This window comes from Pseudopodoces humilis, chromosome 16, assembly GCF_049639895.1.
Source record: "Pseudopodoces humilis isolate 2021_Gansu_Grassland_sample_001 chromosome 16, ASM4963989v1, whole genome shotgun sequence".
NCBI lineage: Eukaryota > Metazoa > Chordata > Aves > Passeriformes > Paridae > Pseudopodoces > Pseudopodoces humilis.
In genome coordinates, this window is record NC_142215.1 from 719,004 (window position 1) to 746,898 (window position 27,895).

The 27,895-nt window shown below is 55.9% G+C and overlaps 2 protein-coding genes and 1 non-coding gene across 3 annotated transcripts in view; 2 read left to right on the forward strand and 1 right to left on the reverse strand.

The window, feature by feature from the left end:
• Positions 1 to 11,357, reverse strand: part of ADAMTS7 (ADAM metallopeptidase with thrombospondin type 1 motif 7) — a 35,084-nt gene extending 23,727 nt beyond the window's left edge. Inside the window, exons 1-10 of the mRNA XM_014250995.2 lie at positions 11,264 to 11,357; positions 9,971 to 10,323; positions 9,276 to 9,447; positions 7,290 to 7,486; positions 6,562 to 6,645; positions 5,916 to 6,040; positions 4,758 to 4,907; positions 4,023 to 4,166; positions 676 to 820; positions 199 to 291 (exon numbers count right to left, since the gene is read on the reverse strand). Coding sequence (XP_014106470.2) covers positions 199 to 291; positions 676 to 820; positions 4,023 to 4,166; positions 4,758 to 4,907; positions 5,916 to 6,040; positions 6,562 to 6,645; positions 7,290 to 7,486; positions 9,276 to 9,447; positions 9,971 to 10,323; positions 11,264 to 11,357 — 1,557 coding nt within the window. The remainder of the gene's footprint in view (positions 1 to 198; positions 292 to 675; positions 821 to 4,022; positions 4,167 to 4,757; positions 4,908 to 5,915; positions 6,041 to 6,561; positions 6,646 to 7,289; positions 7,487 to 9,275; positions 9,448 to 9,970; positions 10,324 to 11,263) is intronic.
• A 1,710-nt stretch (positions 11,358 to 13,067) lies between these two features.
• Positions 13,068 to 13,140, forward strand: TRNAK-CUU (transfer RNA lysine (anticodon CUU)). Its single transcript has one exon. It is a non-coding gene; the product is annotated as a tRNA-Lys (tRNA).
• A 161-nt stretch (positions 13,141 to 13,301) lies between these two features.
• On the forward strand, positions 13,302 to 27,277 carry MORF4L1 (mortality factor 4 like 1). The gene is made up of 13 exons (XM_005521670.2): positions 13,302 to 13,430; positions 15,887 to 15,933; positions 18,020 to 18,087; positions 20,225 to 20,311; positions 20,522 to 20,602; positions 22,186 to 22,248; positions 22,767 to 22,792; positions 23,361 to 23,449; positions 23,553 to 23,654; positions 23,891 to 23,979; positions 25,025 to 25,197; positions 25,485 to 25,569; positions 26,599 to 27,277. Exons 1-13 carry the CDS (start codon positions 13,391 to 13,393, stop codon positions 26,681 to 26,683), a joined length of 1,035 nt encoding a protein of 344 aa, XP_005521727.1. The 5' UTR covers positions 13,302 to 13,390; the 3' UTR covers positions 26,684 to 27,277.
• The last annotated feature ends 618 nt before the right edge of the window (positions 27,278 to 27,895 follow it).

The window sequence follows — 27,895 nt, forward strand, 5'->3', positions numbered from 1 at the left end:
GCTGGGGCCAGAGGGTGTTCGGGCAGAGCGAGGGCAGAGGGATGAGCCCATGCCTGCACTAGACCCTGCAGAGCCCCTGTGTGTGCAGGAGCAGGGATCCCCGAGGCCAGGGAGGGATGTCCCCAAGGCCAGGGAGGAGTGTCCCCGAGGCCAGGGAGGAGTGTCCCCGAGGCCAGGGAGGGGTGTCCCCCCCGTTACCTTGCTCTCCCCACACGCCGTGCCGTCCACAGCCGCGTCCAGCTTGGAGTGACACGTGTTCCCCACGGAGCACCACAGCGTGTGGCAGACACTCTGTGGGAAGCAGAGGGACATGGTTCCTGCCCAGCACAGATCCGTCCCTCAGGCACAGATCAGATCCCTCAGATCCATCCCCCAGGCACAGATCAGATCCATCCCTCAGGCACAGATCCATCCCCCAGGCACAGATCAGATCCATCCCCCAGGCACAGATCAGATCCATCCCTCAGGCACAGATCCATCCCTCAGGCACAGATCCATCCCTCAGGCACAGATCAGATCCATCCCCCAGGCACAGATCAGATCCCTCAGATCCATCCCTCAGGCACAGATCAGATCCCTCAGATCCATCCCCCAGGCACAAACCCATCCCCCAGGCACAGATCCAGCACAGATCAGCCCCAGCAGAGCCCCCAGGCCCCCAGGGGACCCCCTTACGTCCATGTCGTCGCAGAAGGTGGAGTAGGGGCCGTACTGCAGCCGGCACTGGTGGCCCACGTCATACAGGACACCCGGGGGCACCAGGGGAAAGTCCAGCACCTCCTGGGCCGGGGGGTCATCCAGGCACAGCCCCCAGCCCCGGCTGCAAGAGACAGCAGGGCAGGGTCACCACAGCTGTCCCAGCCCTCCGGCCGGAGCCGGGGAACCCAGGACAGGGAGCAACCAGCATTTCCCACCCACACCACCCTGGAGCTGCTCCGCTGTGCACGGGCTCCTCTGGGACCCTCCTGGGCTGGGAGCCCCCCAGAGTGATCCCCCAGGTCCCCCCGGGGTGGCAGGACACGGGTGAAGGGACAAAGACAGGAGGGGCAGCAACCATAAAGGTCCCTGCAAGCCCTGCTAACAGGGATAAAGGAGGCTGCCAGCAGCCAAACGTGCTCATCACCCCCATGCTGCTGCCACAGAGGGCTCAAACCAGGCTGGACAGGATTTCTCTGGAGCAGAGGTGGCACTGGAGTGGCCAAGGCAGGCAGTGCCTCCCTCTGCTCCAGCTGCTCCCACACTTCCCAAACACACACGGAATTGTCACCAGTGCAGCCCGCGGTGATGATTTAAACAAACTCGTTTCCAGCTTGGTTCCGAGCCTCTGGCAAGGCTGTGGTGGTGGATCAGATTACTCGGGCTTGTTGTGATTGGGAACGGCTCTGAATTAACTCGAAATGAAGATTCCTTTTTAACCCCAACCAGCAGCAGGGAGACAAGGGCTGGAAGCAGGAGAGCTGCTGCTTTGGGGTGCTGGCAGTGCCAGGGGGTGATGCCCAGCAGAACCAGCACCCCCTCCTCCCTTTCCCATCCCACCCACCGAGCTCCACACCGGACACTGCAGACAGCTCCCTTGGCTGGAGTCAGCCCCTCAAACTCCCATGTATATCCTCACTGAAATGCATTTTCCTAAGGGAAAAACCAGGAAATGGGTTGCTGTCAGCAGCCCAGGGGCTCGGAAGTCTCGGTTTCCCAGCTCCCAACAGCAGGAGCTCGGTGGGAAGGGCAGGGTGGGGTGGCTGAGGGTGATGTGGGGCTGAGCTGGGGTGGATGGAGCAGGGACTGGGCAGCTGGACACAGGGTCCTGTGTCAGGCACGGGCTGCACGGCACCTCCACACGGATTTCCACAGAACCACACACCCCTGGAATGGTTTGGCTTGGAAGGAGACTTAAAGCTCATCCCATTCCCGACACTTGCAGTGTTTTCTCTAGAAACAGGACTGGTATCCCTGCTGGAAAAAGCCCTGGCTCAAGCAGCTCACCCTGGATGAGCCCCAGTGTGACAGCGGTGCTGCCCTGGACTCTTCACCCTCTGCCTGTTTGGGTCCCAGCACTGGGGCCCCACAGGTCCCCCCTACACTGTCCCCAGCTCCTCTGACCTGCTGGGGACACTCCCTGTCCTGCCCCAGCTCACAGAGGGGTCTCTGTCTGGTCTGGGGCTGATTGGGATCTGCCTCAACTTCCCAGCTTTTCCAGAATTTATTTCTTTGTTAAATACTTCACAGTCATTCTCCTGGTCTGTTCAATTGGCCAAAACACATCTCCAAGAAGGGAAAAATTGGCCTGAGTTTCCCTCTGGCTTCCAGGGATCTGCAGTAAATCCCAGTCCACAGGGAAAGATGCAGGGGCCTGCACTGCTCTGCCTGTTCCAGCCCGTTCCTTAACAAGCTGGGGGACGGAGTGGATGGAACAATGATTAAATCCCCATCTGTGAGCAGCCTGAGAGGATCTGCAGATACATTTGAGAGCAGGATTAAAATTCCAAAAGCTCCCAGAGAACTGGAGGAAGGGTCCAAAGAAGCCAGGACAGAATTCAACAAAAACAAAGGCAGAGCTTGGAGCTTGGGAGGAGTGAGCTGCACAGCCGTGGAGCTGGTGGGGCTGGCAGGGGTTGGCACGGGCAGGGGAAGGCCAGCAGGCCCCAGGCCCTGGCAGGAGGAAGATGATGGAAGGAGAGCTCCAGCACTGTGGGAAGAGGATGAAAATCTGCTTGTGTGATGTAGAGCAAAGACTGAAGTGTCCCTCCAGCACCAGAGCATCACCAGCCACCCTGTGCCAGCATCCCACGCTGGCCTGAGCGAGGGGACAGCTTCCCTGGGGACACTGCTGCCACAGCAGGGACAGGACCTGTCCCAGTGTCCCCTCGTGTCCAGGCAGACCCTGACTGAAGCCCCCGCTGCAGCCAGTGCTGACCGCAGTGCCGGGACATCGCTTTCAGATGCTCCAACACTGGGCTGTGCTTGTGAACTAAGAATTATCTTGTGTAAAATAATAATAATCACCATTGGAGAGCGTGGTTCTTCCAAAGGTGGGGCCTGTTCCAAGCTCAGCCAGCTCAGCAGGGTCCCTTTCCTGGCTCCCTCCCTCCCGCTCTCCTGCCAGCATCCCGTTAGAGCAGCTCCTGTCCCTGCTGTCCCCGGGGGTGTCACAGCGCTGACAGAGCTGCTCCTTCTGGGACAGCAGAGACACAAACCCCAGCAGAACAGCTTCCAGCTGCTCTGTCTCCCCCATCACAGCTCACAGCAGCCCAGGGTCATCACAAGCAGGACATTCTTCATCCCCAAGTGAAGGTTAAAACAGCGGGCCAAGAGCGCTGCGGATGCGGGAAAGCTCCGTTCCTTTAAAGCCATAAATCAGCAGGAATTCCTCCTGCCCAGGGCCAAGCCCACACGTCCCAGGCTGGGATTTGGGAGCGAGGGCCTGGCCCTGGCCTGGCTCTCCCCTCGCTGCTCCTCACTGTTTTCAAACCTCCCCCAGCAAGGGAGGAAAATGTTTCTCCAGTGCAAGCTGACAAACCAAACTCCGGGCTCTGTTCCTTGGAACTTCCTAACAACGGGCTGAAAAATCAGCCACGGGTGCTAAAAATAAACAAAGGCAGGGAAGAATTTGGCTGGGCCTGGTTTGCCCATGTCAGGCAGACGGAATGGAAGAGATTCTGCAGAACCTGCAGAGGGAAAACACCCCGGTTTTATCTGTGCAATCACAGCCCCTGTGCCCCCCACCACAGCTCCTGACCCCCCTTCACAGCACACAGGGAGTAACCCAGGGAGGATCCACGGAATCATGGAATGGTTTGGTGGGAAGGAATCTTACAGCTCATCCCAACCCTGCCACGGGCAGGGACCCCTTCCACCACCCCAGGCTGCTCCAAGGACACCCCCAGGGATGGGGCAGCCACGGCTGCTCTGGGCAAAGACCCCCAACACTCTCAGAGAGAAGATCTCAGAGGTAAGAGCAGCCCCCATGCCTGGCTCCCACCCCCAGCTGCCAGCAGTGAGGAAGAAGAGGAGGAAGCACTCACTCGAGGAAGCGTGTGATGTACTCGCGGCTGCAGCGGGACCAGGTGAGAGGGGACGTGTCATACAGGAGCTGTGGAGACATGATGAAAGGTCTTTTCCCAACTGGCTCACAGTCATTGCTGCTTCCATCATGCTGAATCCCAAAACTGTGTAAGAGCACAGCCCACGGAGGGGAGGTGAGGCACGAGCAGCACAGCCAGCACAGCCACCGCTCCCGGCCCCGGAGAGGGGACCTGCCCTGGGGTGACAGCCCTGAGCCCTGTCCCGTGCTTTCACTTCAGCTTTCCCACTGGAAACGCAGGAGTACTCAGCAAGGTCATGCTGGTGGGTGTTTTCCCACACACAGATGTCTGCTGGGAACTGCAGCGTTCGAGTGACCTTGTGAAAATCTAACTGAGACTGGGGCAAAATTCTGTCGCTGATGCTACAGACAGATCCTACTTTAAAACTTCTCAGTGGGCAACCCCTGCACCAAAACCTTCCCACCCCAGGACCATACACAAGTGCAACTTCTCCAGCTTGCCTTGGATTAGGTGGTTCTCACTAAACCTGGGACATCCCCAAACTCAGCTCTGGGATGAAACCCTCAGGGAGCAAGGGAGTGTTTGCAGCCCTGAGGAACCGCTTGGGAACCATCTCCCAACTTCCCCCCGTGCCTTCTCCAGCCCCGGGGTGCACACAGAGGAACGGGAGGAGGAGGAGGAGGAGGAGGAGGAGGAGGAGGAGGAGGGAGGTACCTGTGTCCGAGCTCGTGGGCCACGGTGAAGGCGAGGGGCAGCCCCGTGTCCTCGTTGATGTTGCAGCTCCGGTGGGGTTGGCACATCCCAGCCACGTGGGACAGCCCCAAGGTCTCACAGGGCCTGTTCATGGCTGCACAGATGTCCTTCCTGGGCAGGGGGACCAGGACACACGGACAGACAGACAGACACAGAGCAGAGAGGGCGTTGGAAGGCGGCAGGGCCCGGCACACGGACGGCGGCCAAACAGGAGCGGGAATGGAGACATCCAACATCCTTCCACAGGGGAAACATTTCTGACCTTTCCTTTCCTCTCTCCTCTCCCAGTATCCCCAGCCCATGCCTGAGGCTGATTAATGGGAGCTGCTGGCCAGCCTGGCTACGTTTATCCCCTTGTATAAATAAAGCTGATGCTGGGGATAATCAAGCAAGGCCTTGGGGAAGCACATCCCAGAGGTGCTGTGGTTTTCCAGGGCAGCTCCAGCCACCCAGGAAGAACAGCTCCAAGGCCTCAAGTGCCTCACTTCTGCTACAAAGAAACCTCCCAGAGAAGATAAAGCAGCTGTGGGTTGTGAATCACCACCAAACCACCAGGACAGGCAGACCACGGCAGCCTGAAAGCCTCAAAGCAGGCTCTGACTGCAAGGTACACAAACTTGGCCGGAGGCAGGAATTCCTGCCAGCTCCATGGGAGGCCAGGGGCTTCCCAGAGGCTCCTCTGGCAAGCCCAGCCTGGGAGGGTAAAAAGGAGAGATAATCCAGTGTACAACTGCTGGGAGGATCCAGCCCTTCTGGGGCTTGGCAACAGGGCCACGGTGAAAACCTGGCTTGGAAAGCCCAACTGGGAGCTGTGCCCGGGTTTAAACCCGAGATCTGAGACCAGCCCAGAGAATCACAGACTCATGGAAAGGTTTGGGTTGGAGGGGATCCTAAAGATCATCTAATTCCACCCCCCTGCCATGGGCAGGGCCACCTTCCACAGCAGCTCCAGCGTCAGGAACCATCCCCAATTCCACATTACAGACCTGACACGCTGTGTCCAGGCAGGGAGAGCGAGATTTCAGCAGCTCCCACGGAGGTGTTTCCCTGCCTGCCCCCAGCTGCAGCCAGGTGAGCTTTTGGCTGCCACAGCCCCAAACCTGTGCGTGGGCTGCACACCTGGTGAGCAGGACGGCGACGTCGTGGTGCAGGGGGTGGGAGTCTCCCTTCACGTTGATGCTCTTCTGCCACTTGCAGAAGCTTTTCAAGGTGTTGTCTGCGTGGTGGGAGATCTTCAGGTCCTCCTGCCAACATAAAGGGAGATGTGCTGGAGCTGTTTGGATCTGGGGATGGGGAGGGGTCTGACCCCAGACACGTCAGGGTGGGAGTGACTGCCATCCAGATGGAATTGCTCCATGTTTATGGCTTGTAGGCTGGGTGGGAAGACAGCCCTTTTCCTGCTGTCTTTTCATCTGTGATTCAACCAAAACATTAAATCATCCAGTAACAGGGGTCAAGAACCACTGCAGAAAACCCCCTGTGCTGGCTGAGAGAGAAGGATGTGGCTGTGGAGACCCTGAGTGGCCTCAGGCCCCCCAGGACAGCTTGGACAGAACCACCCAGTGACCCAGAGCCCTCTGCCACCACAAACCACCCCAAAACCTGGGCTCTGCAGCTCCTCTGCCCACGCCATCCCTGGCTCTACAGCCAGGACAAGGAGGCAAACGTGGGTTTCTCCCCCACACACTCGGCCAGGCCACGAGGACAGCCCAGGAGGGAGCCTGCTCTTCCAGCCCAGCCCAGCCTGGCGCAGTTTGGCCCTCACCTCCTCGTGCTCCAGCAGGATGAGCCGCACTATGGCGATGTTGATGGGGTTCCCGATGCTGGCGTGGTGGAACAGCCCGGCCACCTGCAGTGGGACAGCCACGGGGACAGAGCTGGGTCACAGAGCAGCCAGGACACTGCTGCTGCCACCTCCAGCTGCAGCACCAGCAGCTCCTGCAGGGGAAGCTGCTGCAGGCTGCCGACAGCATCTCAGGAATTCCCCGCATGGGAGGCAAGAACAGACACGGGCCATGAAATCCATTTACACTTGATGGGATCAGTGCAGACACTGGAACTCAGCCAGGAACGCCCGGGGAACCCCTCTGCTCTCACTCCTGTTGGGAGTGTTTAACATCTCAAAGGATGCCTTAACATCTTTGGGTGCCTTCAGCACCCCCCAGAAACCCGGGGATGTTACCTGAGGTCCTCTGCCCAATCCCACCCTCTCCTGGCATCAACCAAAGCTTTTCTCCGCGGTGCAGAGGTGAGCAGAGGGCCAGACTGAGCCACCCCCTCTCCTGCTTGGCACCAGCAGAGCCCCCCAGCTTCCCAGCAGAGACCATCAGGACCTGGCTCTCCTCGCCTCAGCTGTCCTCTGGCACCTCCACGGGGGGAAGGAACCACACCAGGGAAGGTGGCCCTGCCCGTGCCAGGGGGGGCCTGGCTGAGCTCCGAGTGCCTCCCCACCCGGGGTGTTCCAGGCCTTTCCGCGGCTCCCCGTGCACTCACCATGTTCATGACGGTCAGCACGTACTTCTCGACGTTGGCACTGCCGTGGAACTCCACCATCTTGGTGTCTGCCACCACCAGCGTCTCCACCCACTTCTCCCTGCTGATGGAGCGCCGCTTGATCCTTCTCCTCCTCTGCTGCCTCTGCTCCCACCTCTCCCTGCGCCGCTCAGACCGCTCCAGGCCTTCCCGAGACTCTGAGCCATTCAAGGGGAAAAAAAGGACTTTTTTCCTTGAGAAAATGCCTGCAACTTTAATATCTTCTTTTTTAGTCCAAAGGAATCATCTTTGATGTGGAGAAGGCTCCACGCTTAGACCCATAACTCAATAACTCACGTGCGTTTTGCTGTGCTCTGTTCCAAAGGACTCTGAGCTCAGCCTGCTGCGTGTGAGCAGGACACAAAAACAATAAACAAAGTATTTGAAAGAATTTCTTTGACCAGAAGAGGGTTTGCAGTATTCCACAAGGAACAGGGAGCCTCCCAAAGCAGAGCCTTAGTGTTTGTGTGGGCACAGGAGTTTACAGACAGCCCTGCAGAGGTGCTTGAGAAACAGCCTGAGAAAAAAACCCCGGTGGCTCAATGTTTTGGGTCACCCCCAATGTGAACTTTTCAGGAAGGGACAGTTCCCATCAGGATAAACTCTGTGCCCCCAAAGCCGGACTGGCAGGCAGGGACACTGCAGGCCAGCACAGAGATCCCCTCAGAGACCCGGACTCTGCTCCTTCCCCAGGGGAAAGCCGGGAATGTTGGTGGGGCTGAGGAGGAGGAGGAGAGCTGGGCGCTCCTCACGCACACCAGCCACTGGGAATTCTCCAGCGGGGACTTTTCCTGTGACGTGGCTCCAAGAGCGAGGTCAGGGTCAGCCCCAAGCCGGGTGAAGGCTTTACAAACCTCATCCCACACAGTGGGAATCGCTTTCATGGACAGTTTCAGAGGGCTCAGCCTCACTTCCCTGACAATGGTCTCCCACATTTCCTGGGCTGCACTGAACGTGTGCTGTGAAAGGGTGTCTTATCCCCCAGCCTGAAAAATCCCAGCTATCCGGACCTCTTGGCCAATTGCTGTGACAGTCTGATCCCATCAGCTTCCTCAGAGCTCCTTCCCATCGTGTCCCTGAGCTCCCAGGGGGCTCCTGGGGCATTTCCCCCGGGATGATCCCTGTCAAACAGCCCCCAGCTGAGCAGCCCTGGGCTTTGACAGGAGCTGAACAACACCAGCAGCATCTGCCTGTGGCGGGCAAAGCAAAGAACCACCAGCAGAGCTCAAGGAGAGGATGGCAGTCACCAAAATCCTACAGACTTTGGGATTCCTTTGGGATTCCTCTCCAGGGCATGCCCAGCACACCCACCCCGCTAGCCCTGATTACAGAGGAGATCCACATGAGCTACACACAGGCCATGCTATACCCAGAGAAATTAATTTGCAAGAATAGACTTCAAAGTCCAGAATGGACTTGAGTCAAGAACAGACTTCAAAGCCTAGAAGCAGCCATTAAGATTATTGCCACAGATTAAATAATTAATTTAGATTATCAGAAGAATGCCTGAAGATAACCCTATTATAGAAGCAAACCCCAGTTTGTGAAAGCAGACAGCTCCAGGAAATGTGCAGCACGTAATGCACTGCAGCTCCATCAGGGAGTAAAGTGCCCGTGAGCTTCTGGGAATGCACTGAATTCCCCAGAACTTGAAATCCTGCATTTAGGAGTTTATCCAGCCCATCTGCTGTGCTCAGGGAAGGACCCACATGCACTCTGCCCACAGTGGGAGCTCCTGGGGCAGCGACCGAGTTCCACTCCCAAAGTCCAATGCCCTGGCAGGTCACAGAGCAAAGTTTTCATGGAAATGCAAGCAAATGCTCTGTCTGCACATCATCCCCCTGCCTGCAGCAGGGCTGGGAGCAGATGAGGGCGAGAGGCCTGAGGTCCAGCAAGACCCAGCAGGTCCCTGGTGTCACAGACCCTGCCCAGAGGAAGGGACAGTACCTCGCACGCCGCAGGATTCCCGCGGGGCCGGGGCTCTCCTGCCCTGCTCCGCCCTGTCCTTGGGCACCTGGCGCTTGTAGATCCTGTGGGGCTGTGCTGCCCCCTCCTCCCGAGGGCTGCTGGACACGGGCTCGATGAAATAGTCCTCGTTCATCAGCTGGAACACACCTTTCTGCCAGGGAGACACAAAGTGGCACCGTGAGGCCACCCCAGCTCACCCTGAGCAGCCTGGCACTGGGAGTGACCACGGAATGACAGCACCACGGAATGCTTCGGGTGGGGAGGGACCTTAAATCCCCCCCAGTGCCACCCCTGCATGGCAGGGACACCTCCCACTGTCCCAGGCTGCTCCAGTCCAATGTCCAGCCTGGCCTTGGGCACTGCCAGGGATGCAGGGGCAGCCCCAGCTGCTTTGGGAATCCCAGCCCAGCCTCTTCCCACCCTGCCAGGGAAGAACTTCCCAACATCCCAAACAGGTAAATCCATCCCCAGAGAGCTCCCAAACCACTGCAACCCATGGGAAATTCAGTCAGCTCATCCATGGTTGTGCCACACCCCTGTGATGAGATGCTGCTGCCGGTGCTGCTGCTGCTGCTCAGAATTTTGGTGCCACTTTTGGCAGAACAAAGGGTTTCACCCCGCTCCTGCTATTCCCCCATGGACTGAGGCTGCGGGTGGCTCGGGGCTGTACTCACCAGCCCATCGCAGGTGCTGAGGGCAGCCAGCCCCCGCTGCAGCGCCCGGCCCCGCACCTCCCCGATCATGTGGCAGGAGTTGTAGGAGTGAGGCTGGATCTTGGCACCGGCGATGCCCCCGAAGCGCCTCTCGCTGACAAACCCCGGAGCCAGGAGGTGCCTGTTGAGGCTCAGGTTGAATTTCAGGGGTTGCCCTCGGTACTGCAGCTCATAGAAGGCGGGAAGCTTGCTCCTGGAGGCCGGAGACCTCCGGTGGAGGGCCCGGTGGGACAAGTCGTAGGACAGGAAGGATCCGCTCTCGTCGACCTTGATGGGATGGACGATGTCGCTGGCGGAGCGCGGCGGGGGCGGCTCTGGGGAGAGGGGGTGCAGTGGTTACCTGCGGGATTCTTCACCTTTCCCCCCACACTCCCTCCTCCCGTGGGGACAGGGACCGCAGCTGGGTCTGGTCACCGGAGCCCACCGGGACGGCACGGAGCAGGGACAGCAGCGACCCCGGGTCAGGGCTGGGGCTTGCCGGGGGGCAGCGTGAAGGTCAGGGTGAGGGGAGTCAGGCAGCTCCGGAGCTCGGCTCTGCCCCGGCTGGCCCCGGTCACCACGCACACGCTCCCGCTGTTAAACTCCGGCTGCCAGTAAAAAAATCACCGAACAAACAACGAAACAAACTCCGCAAAAATCAAATCCCCACTTTGAGACGATGCTGGGGACGCCGTCTCTAAAGGCAAAGCATTCCCGGGCAGGGACCGCCCCGGAGCCTGCCCAGCCCGGGCTCAGCGCTGCGGCCGCGGGGAGCCGGGACCGGCACCGGGGCTCCACCGTGCCCAGCCCGGGGGGCGAGCGCGGCAGCTGCGGGGCCACCGGGCCCTGCGACCCGCCGAGCGCCCCGCGAGCATCCCCGCGGCACCCGGCACTCATTTCCACGGGCATCCCGCCCGCATCGCCGCCGACACCGGGAGCTCATCCCGCTCATCCCCGCCGACACCGAGCGCTCATCCCGCTCAGCCCCGGGGACACCGAGCGCTCATCCCGCTCATCCCCGCCGACACCGAGCGCTCATCCCGCTCAGCCCCGGAGACACCGAGCGCTCATCCCGTTCAGTCCCGCCGACACCGGGCGCTCATCCCGCTCATCCCCACCGACACCGGGCGCTCAGCCCCGCCGACACCGAGCGCTCATCCCCGCCGACACCGGGAGCTCCAGGACATCCCGCCCGCCTCGCCGCCGACACCCGGCGCTCCTCCCCGCGGGACCCCGCGCCCCTCCCGCGGTCCCCGCCGTGCTGTCCCCGCGGACCTGTCCCCGCGATGCCCCCGCCCGCAGCCAGCGCCAGCGCGGCGGCCACGGGGACGAGGGGCAGGAGCGGGCGCAGCGCGGCCGGGGCCGCCATGGCTGCGGCGGGCTGGGGTCCGCGCCGGGCGGGGCCCTGCACAACGGGGGGCGGGGCCACGGGCTGGGGGCGGGGCTATGCACAGCAGATGGGCGGGGCTATGCACAACAGATGGGCGGAGCTATGCACAGCAGATGGGCGGGGCTATGCACAACAGATGGGCGGAGCTATGCACAACAGATGGGCGGGGCTATGCACAACAGATGGGCGGGGCTATGCACAACAGATGGGCGGAGCTATGCACAACAGTGGGCGGGGTTATGCACAACAGTGGGAGGGGCTATGCACAGCAGATGGGCGGGGCTATGTACAACAGATGGGCGGGGCTATGCACATCAGATGGGCGGGGCTATGTACAACAGATGGGCGGAGCTATGCACAGCAGATGGGCGGTGCTATGCACAACAGATGGGCGGGGCTATGCACAACAGATGGGCGGGGCTATGCACAACAGATGGGCGGAGCTATGCACAACAGTGGGCGGGGTTATGCACAACAGTGGGAGGGGCTATGCACAGCAGATGGGCGGGGCTATGTACAACAGATGGGCGGGGCTATGCACATCAGATGGGCGGGGCTATGCACAACAGATGGGCGGGGCTATGTACAACAGATGGGCGGGGCTATGCACAACAGATGGGCGGGGCTATGCACAGCAGATGGGCGGGGCTATGCACAACAGTGGGCGGGGCTATGCACAACAGTGGGCGGGGCTATGCACAGCAGATGGGCGGGTTTACACTGATGCCTCAAGTTTCAGCTCTCACATTTTCCAGTTTCTGCATTCACAGCTCTGAACTCCACACACAGTGTCAGCAGGGTCTCCTCACAGCTCAGGCACACACACACACCAGTCCTTTTCCAGCCCCAGAACCAAGGACACCGTTACAGCTCCGGGCCCAGAAAGTGTGACCAGCAATGAACTGAGGAGAGCAATCTGGGAGGGTGGGACTGCATCACCTGAGGCTGGAATTGCACAATTAACCCCACTATGGAAATGAACCAAAACCGATCAAAGTGTGAAAACTCGTGACCTGCAATCCATGTTGGGTGGAGCCTCGGCCGGGCTCTTGGGCTGCCCAAGGTGCATCCTTGGAAGGCGTTTTTAATAAATCCCCATTTTATTCCTTTAACTCGGCCCAGCCTCTGAAGGCATCAATGCACTTCATGTGGGCGGGGTTATGCAGATGAGGTGGGCGTGGTTATGCACAGCAAGGGGCTGATGCTCCGCGTTTCCGCCGTGGCCCATGGCGTCCCCTGGCGCTCCTTTGCCGCGTTGCTTCGGCTGCCCCGCCGTGAGCATTGCGATTAAAAAAATCACAAAAATTCAGCGAATTTTCGGTCAAAAATGAAAAAAGGTGTTTGTCCGCCATGTCCCCCCGTCCTCAGTCGGGGCTGCTCGTAGCTGCCTCTTTTTAGTTTCTCTCAGGTTAAAGCGCCCCGGGACCAGACAACCGGAATTAGCCGGCGCTATTAATGAAACCCTCGGGGGCTGCTCGCGACCCCGGCATCCCACAGCTTACCCGGGCGGGCCGCACGTCCCGGCTCTCCACACCGCCGGCTTTGGGATAACGTTTAATTAGGCGAGGATGTTAAATATGCAAATCAGCCGTGGCACGCGCCCTCTGGCGGCCTGCGCGGGGAGCACCCGGGGCCGGGGGAGGGGGGGGCCGCTGCCGACACCCGCGGCGGCCACTGGGTGCGCGTGGCGCCCGGCTAGCTCAGTCGGTAGAGCATGGGACTCTTAATCCCAGGGTCGTGGGTTCGAGCCCCACGTTGGGCGAATTGCCTTTTCCTCTTTTCTTTCTCGTTTTTTAGTAATTTTTCACTCTCCCCACCCCGCGGGCCGGCTCCTCCCGGCGCGGGCAGCCCAGGCTCGGCAGCCGAGCCGCCCCCGCAGCCCCGCGGACTGCATGTCCCGGCATGCCCGAGGCGCGGCTGCGCGGCGGGGGCGGGCCGGGCAGCGCCGGGGCCGGGCCGGGCAGCGCCGGGGCCCCGCGGGGAGCGGCCGGAGGAGGGACCGGCCCTTATAAATGGCGCCCAAGCAGGACCCCAAGCCCAAGTTCCAGGAGGGTGAGTGCGGCAGGGCTCGGGGCTGCGGGCGGGCCGGGCCCGGGGCTGCGGCCGGCGCGGGGGCCTCGCCTCTCGGGCCCGGGCCCGGGCTGGGCTGGGCTCTCCTCGCTCCCTGCCCGGCCCCGGAGGTTCCAATAGGTGGGGAAGACGAATTCCCGCAGCCTTTGTCTCCTCCTGACCCTCCTCTTCCCCCGCAATAACACGCGGGCCCTTCCCACCCCGCTGTTCCAAATATGCTGGGTTTTCCTGCGCGGACATTGGACATTAGAAGTGCTGCAGTCCCCTCTGGATTGTCGGGGGGATTTATTTTAATGCGTTTGAAAGGTGGTTGTTATTTATCGTGCCCTGGAAGGGAGCAGCAGGATCCATGGAGGCACAGCTGGAATCCACATCTGCAGCAGAGCCCAGGGTTTAGGTGAAGGAAGATGGATTGGGCTTATTAGGAGGATTTTCCTGCCTGGATTTTGATTTTTAGGTAATGGTCGCGGTTGAGAGCAATGTAAGTGAGATAAATAAAAATAGCAATGTAGTTTAAGATGGATGCCCCCTGCCTGGAGTGTCCGAGGGCAGGTTGGACAGGGCTGGGAGCAGCCTGGGGCACTGAAGGTGTCCTTGCCCACGGCAGGGATGATCTTTGCTTTGAGGAACAGCGTGTGGCTGCAGGGGACAGCCCTGGTGTGAGGGAGCCGGAGCCTGCCGGGCTATCACAGAGACAAAGAGCCCTTTCTGCAGATCGTCCGTGTGGTTTTGAAAAATGAATGTTCCTCGGTAGCTGTGGGCACCTCTCCTGGGAAACGCTGGAGCGGAGGTGTCTCCCGGCAGCCCTGTGACAGGGAGGGTGGAAATGTCACCTCTGCTTGTCAGCCCTCTCTGTAGGGACATTTTGAAATAAAAGCAGAGACTGTGTGATGTACCGGGGCTCCGGGAGAGCCCTTCTGAGCCTTCCTCTTTGTTGATACACAGAGGCTGTTTCACTGTTTCACAGTTTGCAGCTCATCTCCCCAGAAGGGTGAGGCACTGCAGCTCCCAGGAATATCTGTGTGGCCTCAGATGTGCCTCCCACAGCGCAGCCACACTGTGAGGCTTGGCCAGAGAGGAGATAAAACCAGCACAATCTCATCCTGTTTAAAACCCCGGAGTGAGGATGTTCTGCTGCTGGCCTGTCCCACAGGCTGGGTGGGGAAGCAGCCTGGGGCTCTGAACTGCCCTGAACTGGGAGCACTGGTGCTGCTCGTGCTGCAGGAGAAGGACAGGGTTAGGGTTTCAGCGGCTTTCAGCTGCAGGGTGGGCTCTCGAGGAAGTGTCCTGCACCACTGACCCTCAGAGGAGTGCCCTGCATCACTGACCCTCAGAGGAGTGCCCTGCATCACTGACCCTCAGAGGAGTGCCCTGCATCACTGACCCTCAGAGGAGTGCCCTGCATCACTGACCCTCAGAGGAGTGCCCTGCATCACTGACCCTCAGAGGAGTGCCCTGCATCACTGACCCTCAGAGGAGTGCCCTGCATCACTGACCCTCAGAGGAGTGTCCTGCACCACTGACCCTCAGAGCTTTATCTGAGAGTGCCCTGCATCACCGACCCTCAGAGCCTTACCTGGGAGTGTCCTGCATCACCGACCCTCAGAGGAGTGTCCTGCATCACCGACCCTCAGAGGAGTGTCCTGCATCACTGACCCTCAGAGGAGTGTCCTGCATCACTAACCCTCAGAGGAGTGTCCTGCATCACCGACCCTCAGAGGAGTGTCCTGCATCACTGACCCTCAGAGGAGTGTCCTGCACCACTGACCCTCAGAGCTTTATCTGAGAGTGCCCTGCATCACCGACCCTCAGAGCCTTACCTGGGAGTGTCCTGCATCACCGACCCTCAGAGGAGTGTCCTGCATCACCGACCCTCAGAGGAGTGTCCTGCATCACTAACCCTCAGAGGAGTGTCCTGCATCACTGACCCTCAGAGGAGTGTCCTGCATCACTGACCCTCAGAGCTTTATCTGAGAGTGTCCTGCATCACTGACCCTCAGAGGAGTGTCCTGCATCACTGACCCTCAGAGGAGTATCCTGCATCACCGACCCTCAGAGCTTTCCCTGGGAGTGCCTGAGCCCAGCCTGGTGTGGGGCTGTGGCCTGAATTGGGGCTGGGGGGAGGTCTGGCAGTGCTGGTGGCTCAGGGAGGGGCAGAGATGTGGGGTTTGGTGCCAGGTGCTGCCCAGGTCGCTGGCACTGCTGTTTGTGTGCAGCTGCTCCTGCACTCCTCAGGGAGCTCTGCTCTGGCATCCAAATAATCCAAATAATCACAGCCCTGATCCCCTTTGGTGGAGAGTGAATTTGCTGCTGCAGTCAGTTCCTGCCTTGGAGCTGCTCCCCAGGCTGCCCTGGGCTGGCTCTGTGCTGTTCCTGATGACACAGGTTCTGGAAAAGGCCCTCTGGAGCTCTGAGCTGTTCCTCTGCTTCCCTTGCAGGTGAGCGAGTGCTTTGCTTCCATGGACCTCTCCTTTATGAAGCCAAGGTAGGTGTGTGAGGCTGCAGGTGCCTCCTGCTGCTCCCCAGGAAAACCAGGCAATGCTTGTGTCTGCTGTGCCTCTAGATGGGACCAAGGACTGGAACTAGAATTAACAAAAACCTGTCTGAAATCAATTTTATACCCTGGAGCTCTATTCCAGAACAATTTCAGGAAGCCCAGTGGCACGGTGCAGCTATTCTGGGAAGCTCCCAGAGGCTGTTAGAATATCCCAGAACACTGGAAATATCCCAGAACACTGGAAATATCCCAGAACACTGGAAATATCCCAGAACACTTTGTGCCTGCAGGATTTGGTGCCTGAGCTCCAGTCACCTGCCCCTGGAGCTTCCTCAGGGGGAGGTGGCTGGGTGCAGCCCGTGGTCCTCCGCAGCAGCAGTGCCCAGGGGGAGCTGCACTGCAGTGACAGAGGAAGGGACAGTGCCAGTTCTGTGTCCCAGTCCTGCTGTTTAACCACAGGAGCCTGCAGTGCAGGTCTGTGTCCCTGCTGCCTCAGGGTCACTGCAGGCACAGCTCCCAGTCCCTCTGAAAGGGCAGCTCTGGGAGCTCTCGGGGTTGGGGGGCCTGCAGAAATTCCTGGGGGAATTGAAATCCTTTAGGATCTGCTGTCAGTAAATGTTAACACAGGGAGGCAGGAGAAACACTCAGCTCCTCTCTTCAGGAGAAGGAGTTGTTGTGATGTTAAAATCACACCCAGAGCACTGGGAGGCTTTGGCTGCTCCAGACCATTCCCACCTCAGGGTTCCTACTCTGCTCCTTCCTGTCTGGAACAGGAGGGTTGTTGGGAATGTATGACAATTCCCACTTTTTGTTGGGAATGTGTGCTGGGGGTTGTTGTGCCTGCAGAGGAGGGTGCCTGAGGCTTCTGCTTTTGAGGAGATGACCCTGTGCCACTTGGACAGCCCAGGCTGGCCAGCAGCTGTGCCTGCCCGTGCCACAACCCTCCTTTTTCCAGAGAGGAACGAGTGCTGCAGGGTCAGGCTGTGCCAGCTGGGTGCTGCCAGGGAATTCCCAGCTCACAAGTGGGTTTTGCCTGGCTGCTTGTACTGAGTGGATCCTTCTGAGCTCCTGCACTGGCAGGAAGAACTGGCAGTTTCATTTTAAAAAAGGTTTGACTTGTTTATTTTCAGGGGTTTAATTTTAAAAGCTGCTTTGTCAGTAATAATGAATAACAACCTTGGCTTTCTTCCTGCTCCTTTGATCTATTTTTCTCCCGTGGTTGTCAGTCCAGCAGTTGTTTTGTTCCTGACCACATCCTTGGTGTCCCACAGCAAGGTGGTCAGAGCAGCTCTTTGTGTGGGAGCATTGTGAGCTCGTGGCAAACAGGAGCTGTTCCTGCATCTCTGCCATGCAGAATTAAAGGAGATTCACTTCAGGCCTTTCTAACCTCCAGCAGGGAAAATACTTTTCTACAGAGCTGTGTTTGACTCATGCTTTGCTTGGCGCTCAGCCCCTTTATTGCCCAAAACAAGCAGGGACAGGCCCAGGCTGTGTGTGGCTGGCTTTAACTCCAGGATCCCAGAACAAGCCACTGCTGCTGCAGAGGATCCAGCAGGAGCAGAACCTTAGTCCTGGCTGCAGGCTCACGTGAGCCTGGGTTTAAGTTCCATGTGTGGCACTTTGCAGATGTTTCCTGAAGCAGGAGGTTCCTCTGTGGCAATATTTTGTAGTTGAGGTGGGTACAGCCCAGCATGGTCTTGACAAAATGCTGTGTAGCCAAAGGTTCTGCCCTCCCCAATGCTTGGAGGTGGCTCTGCGTGCCAAGAAAACACCAATTATAACTTCTGTGAGTCGTTTATACTTCAGTGGATGAAAAACCCCTTCTAGAGAGGCTCAGATCTGGAGCCCTGCAGGTTTTACAGCAGCCTCATTCTGTCACTGCTCAGGGGACTGCAGCATCTCAGCACCTCCAGAACAGGACTTGAACTTCCTGGAGGAAGTGTTGAGTTGGTGGATTTGATTTGTACAGCCAAGAGGTTCAGGGGCAAGGCAAACTCTGCAAGCTAAAGCAGCAAAATTCCCTGAGATCTCCTTGTTTTCCCTGGGGCTGACTGACCTTTCTTCTCTGTTCCAGTGTGTAAAGGTTGCCATAAAGGACAAACAAGTGAAATACTTTATCCATTACAGTGGTTGGAATAAAAAGTAAGTACTGCATGGAATAAAAGCAGGATTTCTTTCCTTTCTAGGGAGATGCTTTGTGTGAGTGTGGGCAGCAGCACTGCCATGTCCCTGCTGCTGGCAGATCCTCAGGGACTGACCACAGTGGTTTTCTACCCGAGCTGGGGATTGATGGAACACAGAGAGAGCATTGCCAACCTGGCCATTTCCTGCAGGGCTGTCAGGAGCCTGCTGGGAATGCTCTGGAACGTTCTGGTTGTTCAGGGTGAGGAACACTGGAATTCCTCCCTGGCAGAAAAGTCAGCTGTGAAAAGTTCCTTGTTACACCTTGGGAGGAAGGGCAGCTCCTACCCAGGTGGGGCAGAACCTCTCAGATGCCCTGCCCTTGCCTCCTGGGCCAGCTTTGGCAGGGGATTTTGCAGCCCAGCTTGCTGGGGGCTGGCTGAGCAGCAGGTGTAGCCTGTGTTTCAGTTCCAGCCTCTCAGGTTAAAGTAAACTTACAGGTACTCTTCCCTCCTGTAAAACTGGCAGGGTTCCAGGTGAGAGACGGCTGAGTGACACAGGAACCTCTGTGAAATAAATGCTGAGCCCATTAAAGGTGAAAGCTTCCATGAGGTTGTTACATTGATGCACTTTTCTCCCTTTTTTTGAGTTGTTTTCGACCTGTCAGTTTGAATTTAGAAAAAGTGGAGGTTTTTTTTCTAAGTGATTAAAAACCTCAGCTCTTCAGACCCAGAAGTCCCAGAGAGCAGTTTCCTGTTTGGTTTGGTTTCATTTCAATGCTGAGGACTCTTAGTCACATCAGTCTTGATCTCTGAGGTGACTAAAAGCTGAACCTGGTGTTTCAGACGTGACTTTTAATTGCATCCGCTCCCCCTCCTGCCAGAGGGGCAGGGGATGTCTCGGTGTAAACACAACACTTACAGGGCCATAATCACTTTGTGTGGCGGCTCCTGCTAACGAGGCAGCATCAATTTGGCCCTTCCTTCCCTTGTTTGTGCCGTGGAGGGGACCAGAAGTGGTGTCCTGATCCCGCTCTTCTTGCTTGTGCTGCTTGAGTTGTTATTTTTGCCTTCAAGCTTCCAGTTAAGGATATTAAAAGTGGCGTTGCTGCAGGAGCCAGGGCAGCACAGCCTTCATCTGGCCCTCTGCAGCTGGAAGGGCCTGGCTTGGGATTATTTTGCCAGTGCCAACAGTCAGGATGCCAGAAAGCTTTGTCACTGTGGGGCACTGAGGTGTCACTGTGGGGCACTGAGGTGTCACCGTGGGGCACTGAGGTGTCACTGTGGGGCACTGAGGTGTCCCTCGGTCACACAGCACTTCTGGAAGGTCTCTCACAGCTGGACAGGCAGGAGTGGGATAAGTGGCTCACAGAGCTGAGCGAAGCACTGCCCAAAGCCCAGCCTTTGTGCACAGCTGGAGATGTTTCTCTGCAGTTTGGAGATGCTGCCCTTGCCTTCTCTCCAGCCTCTGATGGTGCTCCTGGAGCAACAGCGATGCTCTGAGACTGGCAGCTGCTGAAAGATGGCACAGAGCTCTTCACAAGGAGCTTTAACTGATGTACTTTAGAAGAGCTTGGCCACTTTTAATGTGTTTTATTTGAGATGTCAGATTGCTCAGCTGAGCCACTCTGTGTTGGGGTGGAATTCCTGCTGGTAACAGCAATTTCCCCAACACCTGTTCTCTTAAATCGTTCACATTCTGCAAATATTCATGCCAGCTTGGTTTCCTCCACAGACAGAAATCAGAGCTCCTTACAGTAAGATCCTATTGCTGAATTTGTTAACCTATAGAATGTTGGAATAGATAAAGGAAACTCTCTCAGTAATATATATGGCTACAGATATCCCATAATTTTGTAAGCTTTTTTTTTTTCCCTGTGATTCTTCTTTTGAATTTTGAAATTTTGAATTTAATTCTCTCATAAAATTGTCAATCCTTCAAGTTTTGGAAGCTGGAAATGACAGAGGGTTACACTTCCCTAGAGAAATCATTCCAGCTGCAGTCAGTGGGGAAGGTTTGGCACCTCTGAGTTGTGCCAGTCTGACACAGAGCAGAGTTTAGTCCCAAATTCTGTGAAGCTTTTAATGAACTGTTGTGGGTGGAAGGCAGTCAGGGGATGGTTTTGAGTGATGATTTATTTATCTCTGGTTTTTTCCAGCTGGGATGAATGGGTTCCAGAAAGCAGAGTGCTCAAATACGTGGATACCAACCTGCAGAAACAAAAAGAACTCCAGAAGGCCAACCAGTGAGTAGTGGGGGAGAAGGGCTTATCAGGGAATATTTAACATACTATCAATAATTAATGTAATTATTATTATTAATAATAATAAGGTATTATTAATATTAACAGAGCTCCAATCCAAAGTTACCAGGGGAAGTTACTGAGTTTCAAACCTAAACCAAAGAAGTTTCTTTTTCCACCAAAACCTTATTTCTGCATCTTCTCTGTTTAAAGGGAACAATATGCAGAGGGGAAGATGAGAGGAGCTGCTCCAGGCAAGAAGACTTCTGGTCTGCAGCAGAAGAACGTTGAAGTGTAAGATTCTCTTTATTTAAAAATAAAAAACCCAAGGAAGACAACCCACCCCCAAACCCTGCCCAAAACACCCCCCAGCTTTTGGCTCCTCAGTTTTGTTTTTAATGGCTGAGCTCCATTTCTTGTGGCACAGCCTGGGCAAAAGCAGCTTAATGGTTCCAAAAAGGCCTTTGTTAAAGTATTTCATTAAAAATGCCTTTCAGATGATGCAGAGTTAGTGTTGAGCTGAGGTGCTGAGTAGACACATTCTGCATTTTTTGCACTCTGTTGTTGGTGACCTGACACTCAAAAAGTGGTGATTCCTCCTAAGTCTTGTACAGCTGAGTAAAATCAGTTTCTCTAAAGAATTTCCCAGCTCTTCCAAGCACTTTGGAATAAAATCTTTACAATGTCTCACCTTCTGCCATGGTGCAGTTGTCAAAGGAGCCTTTCTTTGGCTGGTTTTGACAAAACTAAACCAATAAATACACAATTAAAAGTGGGTTTGCATCCTGAGAGACCAGAAGCAAGCTCAGGCATCTACTGGGAAACCTTAACTTGAGCTGTGACTGTCAGATTTCCTTCACTCCATCCTTCAGGTGTTTCAGGGCAGACTTGATGGTAGATTTTCAGACCATCGGTCCAGCTCTGCTCATTTGTCATCTGCTGGTTTTGGGGAGGGTTTCACTTGTGGCCCTTAACTAATGGGATGTTTTGAATCCCTGACCTCATCTGTGATTCTGGCCTCCCTAAGGAAGCTGCTGAAGTGCCAGCAGCCCTCAGAGGTGGGTTTGGCAGCAGCCTCAGGCTGTGGCTCATTCAGGGCAGCTTTGGTGTGAAAGGTGAGCCATGGCTTTGAGGGTGCAGCACAGCTGGGGACAGGGAGCTGGGCTTTGCATCCTGGAGAGCTTCACTTTGGGATTGCCCAGGGCTGGAGCTGGCTGCTGGGCTGGGGAAAGGGGAGCCAGTGGAATGTTCTGGATCCCCCTGGCTCTGCTGGATCCCCTGCTCAGGTGCTCCAGGTGAGCTCCCCAGGAGCTGGCACTGCCTGTCCTCCTGCAGGTCAGACAAAGCCCAGCCCTGCCTGGGCAGCTGATAACGAGTCGTTAAAACTTAATTAAAACAGGTCTAAATGATGACCAGCACTAATTTGGCTGCTTAAGGGGCTGTTTGACCCGAGTGTCTCCCTGTCAGGTGGGAGGGAGCTGACTGTGGCTGAGTTTGACTCAGCTATGAGTGTGTGTTGTTTGCAGTACAGAATGATGCTTCCCAAAATACACTTCCAAAACAGAACCTCTGGATTGTGGCCTCGTGTGTGTGAGCTCACTGCAGGTACAGAAAGCACTGCTGGTGAGGAGGAACTGTTCACACAGCTGTTCCAAAAGGGTAACACTGGCCCTGTGTGCCTCAGCATTTACCTTCTGAGCACTCCTGCAGGCTCTGAGGGAGAGGTAAATTGCACTCTACAGTTTATTCCTTAGATGGCCAAGCAGGAGTGGCAGTGATGCAAGCACGGCTTGTCCCCCAGGAGTGCTCAGCTGCCAGGAGAGCAGCTCTGGGGCTGTGGGAGGGCTGCCCTGAGCCTGTGTGTGCCCTGTCCACAGGTTTTTCCGGCGGGATGGAGCCCACACCGTTTGCTGCCTGGAGACCCCGGCCATCTCCACACGGTGAGTGAGGGCTGGCACACAGACTGACCCCTGGGACCTCCCTGTCCCCCCTGCTCCCTGGGAGCCCTTGGCTGTCCTGAAAATGGTACTAGATGAAGTTCTCCCGATCTTCCCTCTGCTGCTGCAGTGCTAAAGCTGGAAGTTCATTTCCAATCTTTTACTGGAAGTTAATTCAGATGAGTGAGGTTTTTCTGGGAATTCCCAGCACTTCTGTTTCCTTGTGCCATATGCTGCCTGAAATAAAACAGCTGCAAACCTCATGTAGCTCTCCAAGAGCACTTGGGAAGGACAAAACTTGCCAAAAATGGTGAATTCTAACCATTCTTATTCCATGAGGAATCTCGTGGTACCATAGCTCTGGAGCCAAGTTACAGCTTGTGTTTCCTCTGTGTGTCCTCAGCCAAACACTGCCCTGAGGATCTGCTCCCTGAAGGCTTGAAACATTTTCTGGCTTTCTGCTGTGGCTTCCTTAAGTACCACTCTCTTGACATGTGCAATAATTTGTGTTCTTCTTGCAGGAAAACAAAAAAGAACAAGCAGAAAAGTAAGTGTGTTTTATTTTGCATCTGAGTGGGTCTCTCTAGTGAGGGATTTGTAGCTGAAATAAAACCTTCAGCCTGCCCCAGTGATTCACTGGCAGCTTGTGCTGTCCCTCCTGGGGCTCTCCCTGCTCAGGAAGGTTCACACTTTCCTGGTTGGTACAAAACCTACTTGTTTTAGTCTGTCAGGATTTTGAGCTCTTGCATTTGAAAAGCAAAACTGATCTGCTGAAATAATTTCCAAAGTCAAACTTAGGTTTTGTTACTGAGATGGAGATGTGACTGCAGAGCTGAGCTGCTGGGTCCCAAAAATCCTCCCCAAAAATGTGACAGACTGGTGTGGTGCTAGTGCAGAAACCAACCTCAGATGAGTGCCAGTGCAGCAGTTCCAACTGGCACAACCAGGGGACTCCCAGAACACAAGTAATATTTAAAACAAAAAAAACCAACAACAACAAAAAAAAACCCCAACAGGTGCAAAGGTGACCTGAGAAAAATCTGAGCCTTACTTTGAAATCCTCCTCCTAAATCTTGGCTGCTGTTTTTCCCTGCTGCTGTGTGTGCTGTGCACAGCTCCAGGCATTGGGGAGGGCAGCAGCACCAGCGAGACTCCCCAGCCTCCCAGGAAGAAGAGGGCTCGGGTGGACCCAACAGTTGAAAGTGTGAGTATTTTCCACTCCTTCCCAGGGATTTTAGGGTGGAAAACAGAGTGTTGTGCTCCCAATTAGTACCTGAGAGTAATTAGCCTGGCCTGGCTTTTCTCAGGAGGAGACGTTTATGAACAGAGTTGAAGTGAAGGTGAAGATCCCCGAGGAGCTGAAGCCATGGCTGGTGGATGACTGGGACTTGATCACCAGGCAGAAACAGGTACCTGTGGAAATCCTGCCCAGCTCTGGGGGACACCTTCCACTGCCCCAGCTTGTCCAGCATGGTTGGCTTTTTAATGCCCAGGTAAACTCTTGCAGGAGTTTCTTTCCCAACCTGTACCACCTTATCCTGCTGATTTCATCCTAGAAATGTCCTGGTGAGAAAGGTTCAGCTCACAGGTGTAAATGTCTGCTGGAATGAGACAAACTTGTATTTGTTTCATTTTGCATTTGTAGCTCTTCTACCTCCCTGCCAAGAAGAATGTGGACTCCATTTTAGAGGATTATGCAAACTACAAAAAATCCCGAGGAAATACTGATAACAAGTGAGTAGTGTTCACTGCCAGCCTTCAACCCCTCCTTGGCTGCTGTTGTTGGGCTGGGATTCCATGGAAAATGGAATAAGGGTGTGAAAACTGACCCAGCCCCGTGTCCAGTGCCCTGTTCCAAGCCCAAGGTGATGGAGGTGTTCAGAAATCCTGAGGGAGCAATTCCAAACTGCACTTCTGCTTTCTGGATAGGATTTCTGCTTCCCCACTTGCCCCGAGCCTTTTCCTGAAGGAAGCTGGTAGAAACTTCCCAGAAAAGCTGTGTGGGGTGTGCTCAGTGCCCCATGGCTCCCTCACAGGGCCAGGGGCCAGGGAGGTGCAGGGGACTTGTAAATACTCAGATGGGCAAAGCTAATTATTGTTTGTAATTACCCCAGCAATCAGCCCTGAGCAAAACAAGGTGTGTTTACTCTGCAGGGAACTTTCCTGTTTGAAAGGGAGAACAGAAAGGGGAAGTAGTTTTCTTCCATTCAGGAGGAAGCAGATTATTGACTTGTCGGGGTGTTTTAACCTCCTCTGATGTAATTGTCCTGATGCCTGTTGTAAATTTGTTGGCAGGGTGTGGTGAGGGTTGTGCTCCTGTCACTGCCAGCTCCTGACCAGGCTGGGTGAGGTTGGAGGCCTGCAGGAACCTGGCAGGAGGGGCCTGGGAGGAAGGGAGCAGGTGCCTGGAATACGAGGGGCTGTCCCCCCGTTGGGTGCAGTTAACCCAGTGGTGTCCTTTGAAGCTGGGGTGAGCTCTGGGTGACAGCAGGAAGCTCTGGATGTCCCCAGTGCTGCCTGTGCCTTCGGAAGGGCTGCTCCAGGTCCGTCCCTTGGAGAGGATGACTGAGAACTGCCGCTCTTGGTTTGCCTAAATCCTGGCTCACTTCAGAACAGGGAGGTCTGGAATTGCATCCCTCCCTGGGGCTGTGGAGTTTAAGGTCTCCAGACAAATTTCCGTGTGAGAGGTGAATGCCTGTAAAAGGCCCTCCCGATTTTGGTGGTGTCCCCAAGGCCAGCCTGGCCCTGGAGCAGGCCTTGCAGAGCTCTCTGTCCCCAGGGAATACGCTGTCAACGAGGTGGTGGCTGGGATCAAGGAGTATTTCAATGTCATGCTGGGCACTCAGCTGCTGTACAAGTTCGAGAGGCCCCAGTACGCCGAGATCCTGGCGGATCACCCGGATGCTCCCATGTCCCAGGTCTACGGGGCCCCACACCTCCTGAGGCTCTTTGGTGAGTGCCAGCTGGGCGGTGAACAGCTCTGGGAAGGGTTCAAGTGCTTATTTCCCTCTCTCTGCCTGTGACAGGCAGCTCTAAAGCGCGGGTCCGTTCCCTCTCCGTGTATCCAAAAGGCTCAGAGCCGTTGCGGGGTTTGGGCTGGAAATGAATATTTCAGTTCTGGTTGGTTTGGGTGAAATTGTAGATAATTGGAATAGATTCCTGGGCTGCTTTTCTGTGTGAAGTGGACTCACACAAGGGCTTGAAGCAGTGCTTGTGACAAGTGTCCTTCCCTCGAGCAGTGCGGATCGGGGCCATGCTGGCCTACACGCCCCTGGATGAGAAGAGCCTGGCTTTGCTCTTGAACTACTTGCATGACTTCTTGAAGTGAGTACTTGCGAGGTCTTCCAGCAAGAAAGAGGAAGGTCAGGGAGCTCAGGCTGCTGCGAGGCTGCCCCTTTCAGTGAATTGTTGTCTCACTGGGGCCTTTGTGTGGGATCCTGCCCACGGCTGCAGTGAAGCCTCTCAGACTCCACTTCCCTGGCTGCGTTAATCTGCACTCCTACCCTGTCCCATCTGCTCCTCCTTGCAAAAGAAGTGCTTCAGCTTTTATTTATAGCTGCTAAAAAAAGCAGATGATAATTCCAGCAAGCTATTAAATTACACAACAGTTAGTCAACAACAACTGAGCAAATGTTTAAAAACTGATGAACTTTAGGAATGTTATTTCTGGGACAGACTTTGTCACTGGGGCTTTAGTGTGCCCTGTAGCCGTGGGATGGTTAGGAGGAGAACATCCTGATAATAATAAAACACTTCAATGTGAAATGAGGTGAGCTTTAAGGTCCCTTCCAACCCAAATCATTCCATGATTAGGAGCTATTGGGAGCTGAAAGCAAACCCTCAGTAAATCCAGGACGGCTCTGCAGCGGGGCTTGAGAGGAATCAGCCTGGGAGCTGGGGAAATCCTGCCCTGGGATAGCCCTGCTCTTTTGGGGCAGGCTGAGGTCGCTGCAGGTGCTGAAGAGCTCTGGCTGTGAGGCAGAAATGTGAGCCCATCCTGAACCCATTCCATGAGAATTAATGGCACACAACCCTTACCTCTGGCCATTCCTTGTTTTGCCACCCTTGAGGGTCCCTGTTTGTGCAGAGCTTCCTGGTATCGCTCTTGGTACAAGATCTCAGGCACCAAGGGCTTCCCCCTGCTAATCCTGAGCAGCCAGAGGTGCCTGGCAGCTCGTTGGGAAGGGATTTTTTGGCTGGAGTGCTTGGCAGAGCTGACGTGAGCAGCTGTGTGTGGGGCCGGTGCTTCTCAAGGCCTGCGGTGTGTCTGGGCAAACACCCCCCGATTCACAGACTCACTGAGCAGCAGAGGGTTTGGGCAGGAGGCCATGTAACGTTTTTATGTTTTTGTAGATATTTAGCAAAGAATTCCTCTGCGTTGTTCAGTGCCAGTGACTATGAGGTGGCCCCTCCAGAGTACCACAGGAAAGCGGTGTAATCCCGCTTTTCCATGGAGCCAGGCTTGGATCCTGCACCGCTGTCCACTTCTGCATCCTGTCCTTCGCCTCCCCGTCACACAGCTCCTGCAAACATGAAGTGAATAAAGTTGTGTGTGTGAAATGGAACTGCCACATAAGTCCAGAAGATTTCTCCTGCGGAGTTTCTTGTCCTGAAGTGGAAGCTCGGAGCTCCCCGGAGCTCTGTGGTGTTTCTGGCTTGGTGTTTGCATCGCTGGGATGTAAAGGAATGTGTTCTGGTGTGTCATTGTCTGAACTCAGTGCTCGTAGGGCTGCTCTCCCCAGAGGCTTGGCCTCGCTAACCTGCTTTATTCCATAGTAATGACAGAGCCACGAGGCCTGTGTCACCTGTGCTGGTGCTATTGACTGTCTCACTCACCCCAGTGACTTTTTGATGTTGGAAGTTCAATGTTTGGTTCATAAATGTCTGCTTTTCATGGGGTAGTTGAAGGACTGTGACTGTTTTTTTTATATTCTAATGATAGGAAAATGCATTCTCATCTCGTAGTGTTTGGAAATGTTGGTCTTTCGCAGGGCTGTTTTACAGATCTGCAAATAAACTTTTTTTAATTTCAGATGTGGTTTCTGATGTTTGTGTTTACATCAGGCACTGCTGTGTGAGTGTCCTGGCCAGGCTGATCAAGGCAATGAGGGGTTTGGATCTCTCAAAGGCATTGTGTGGCTTGGCTCTGAGTAGCTGCTGTTTGCAGGCAAAATAGCAGGTTTTAATCACAGATGTCGCTGCAGGAAGCCCCAGTGGCCAGGGAGCTGGGAGCCATCCTGGCCCAGGTGCAGCTGGGGTGGGACTGAGCCTTTCCTGCGGGGGCTGAGGGGCAGGAGGGTCCCACACTGTCCCCAGCACGGGCTGGGCTGCACATTCCCTGGCCAGGAATCCAGCAGGGTCGTGTCCCACCCTGCCCTGTGCCCTCCTGGGCTGAGCACAGCCTGCAGAGCTGCTGGGGATGGGATGGGCCGGTTGGATAAGGAGCTGTTGGAAAAAGCAGCAGGATGTGCTGTTACATGGAAAAAGAACAACATTGAGCAATGGGCTGAGGGGAAGTTGCCATGGAAACTGAGGCACGGCTGGGAGCAGCTGTGGCACTCCCAAGGCGGGTTCCCACTCGGAATTCTGTCCAGGGCAGGCAGGGAGTAGGGAAGGGGCACTGTGGGTTCCCTGCCCAGCTCTGGGCTGG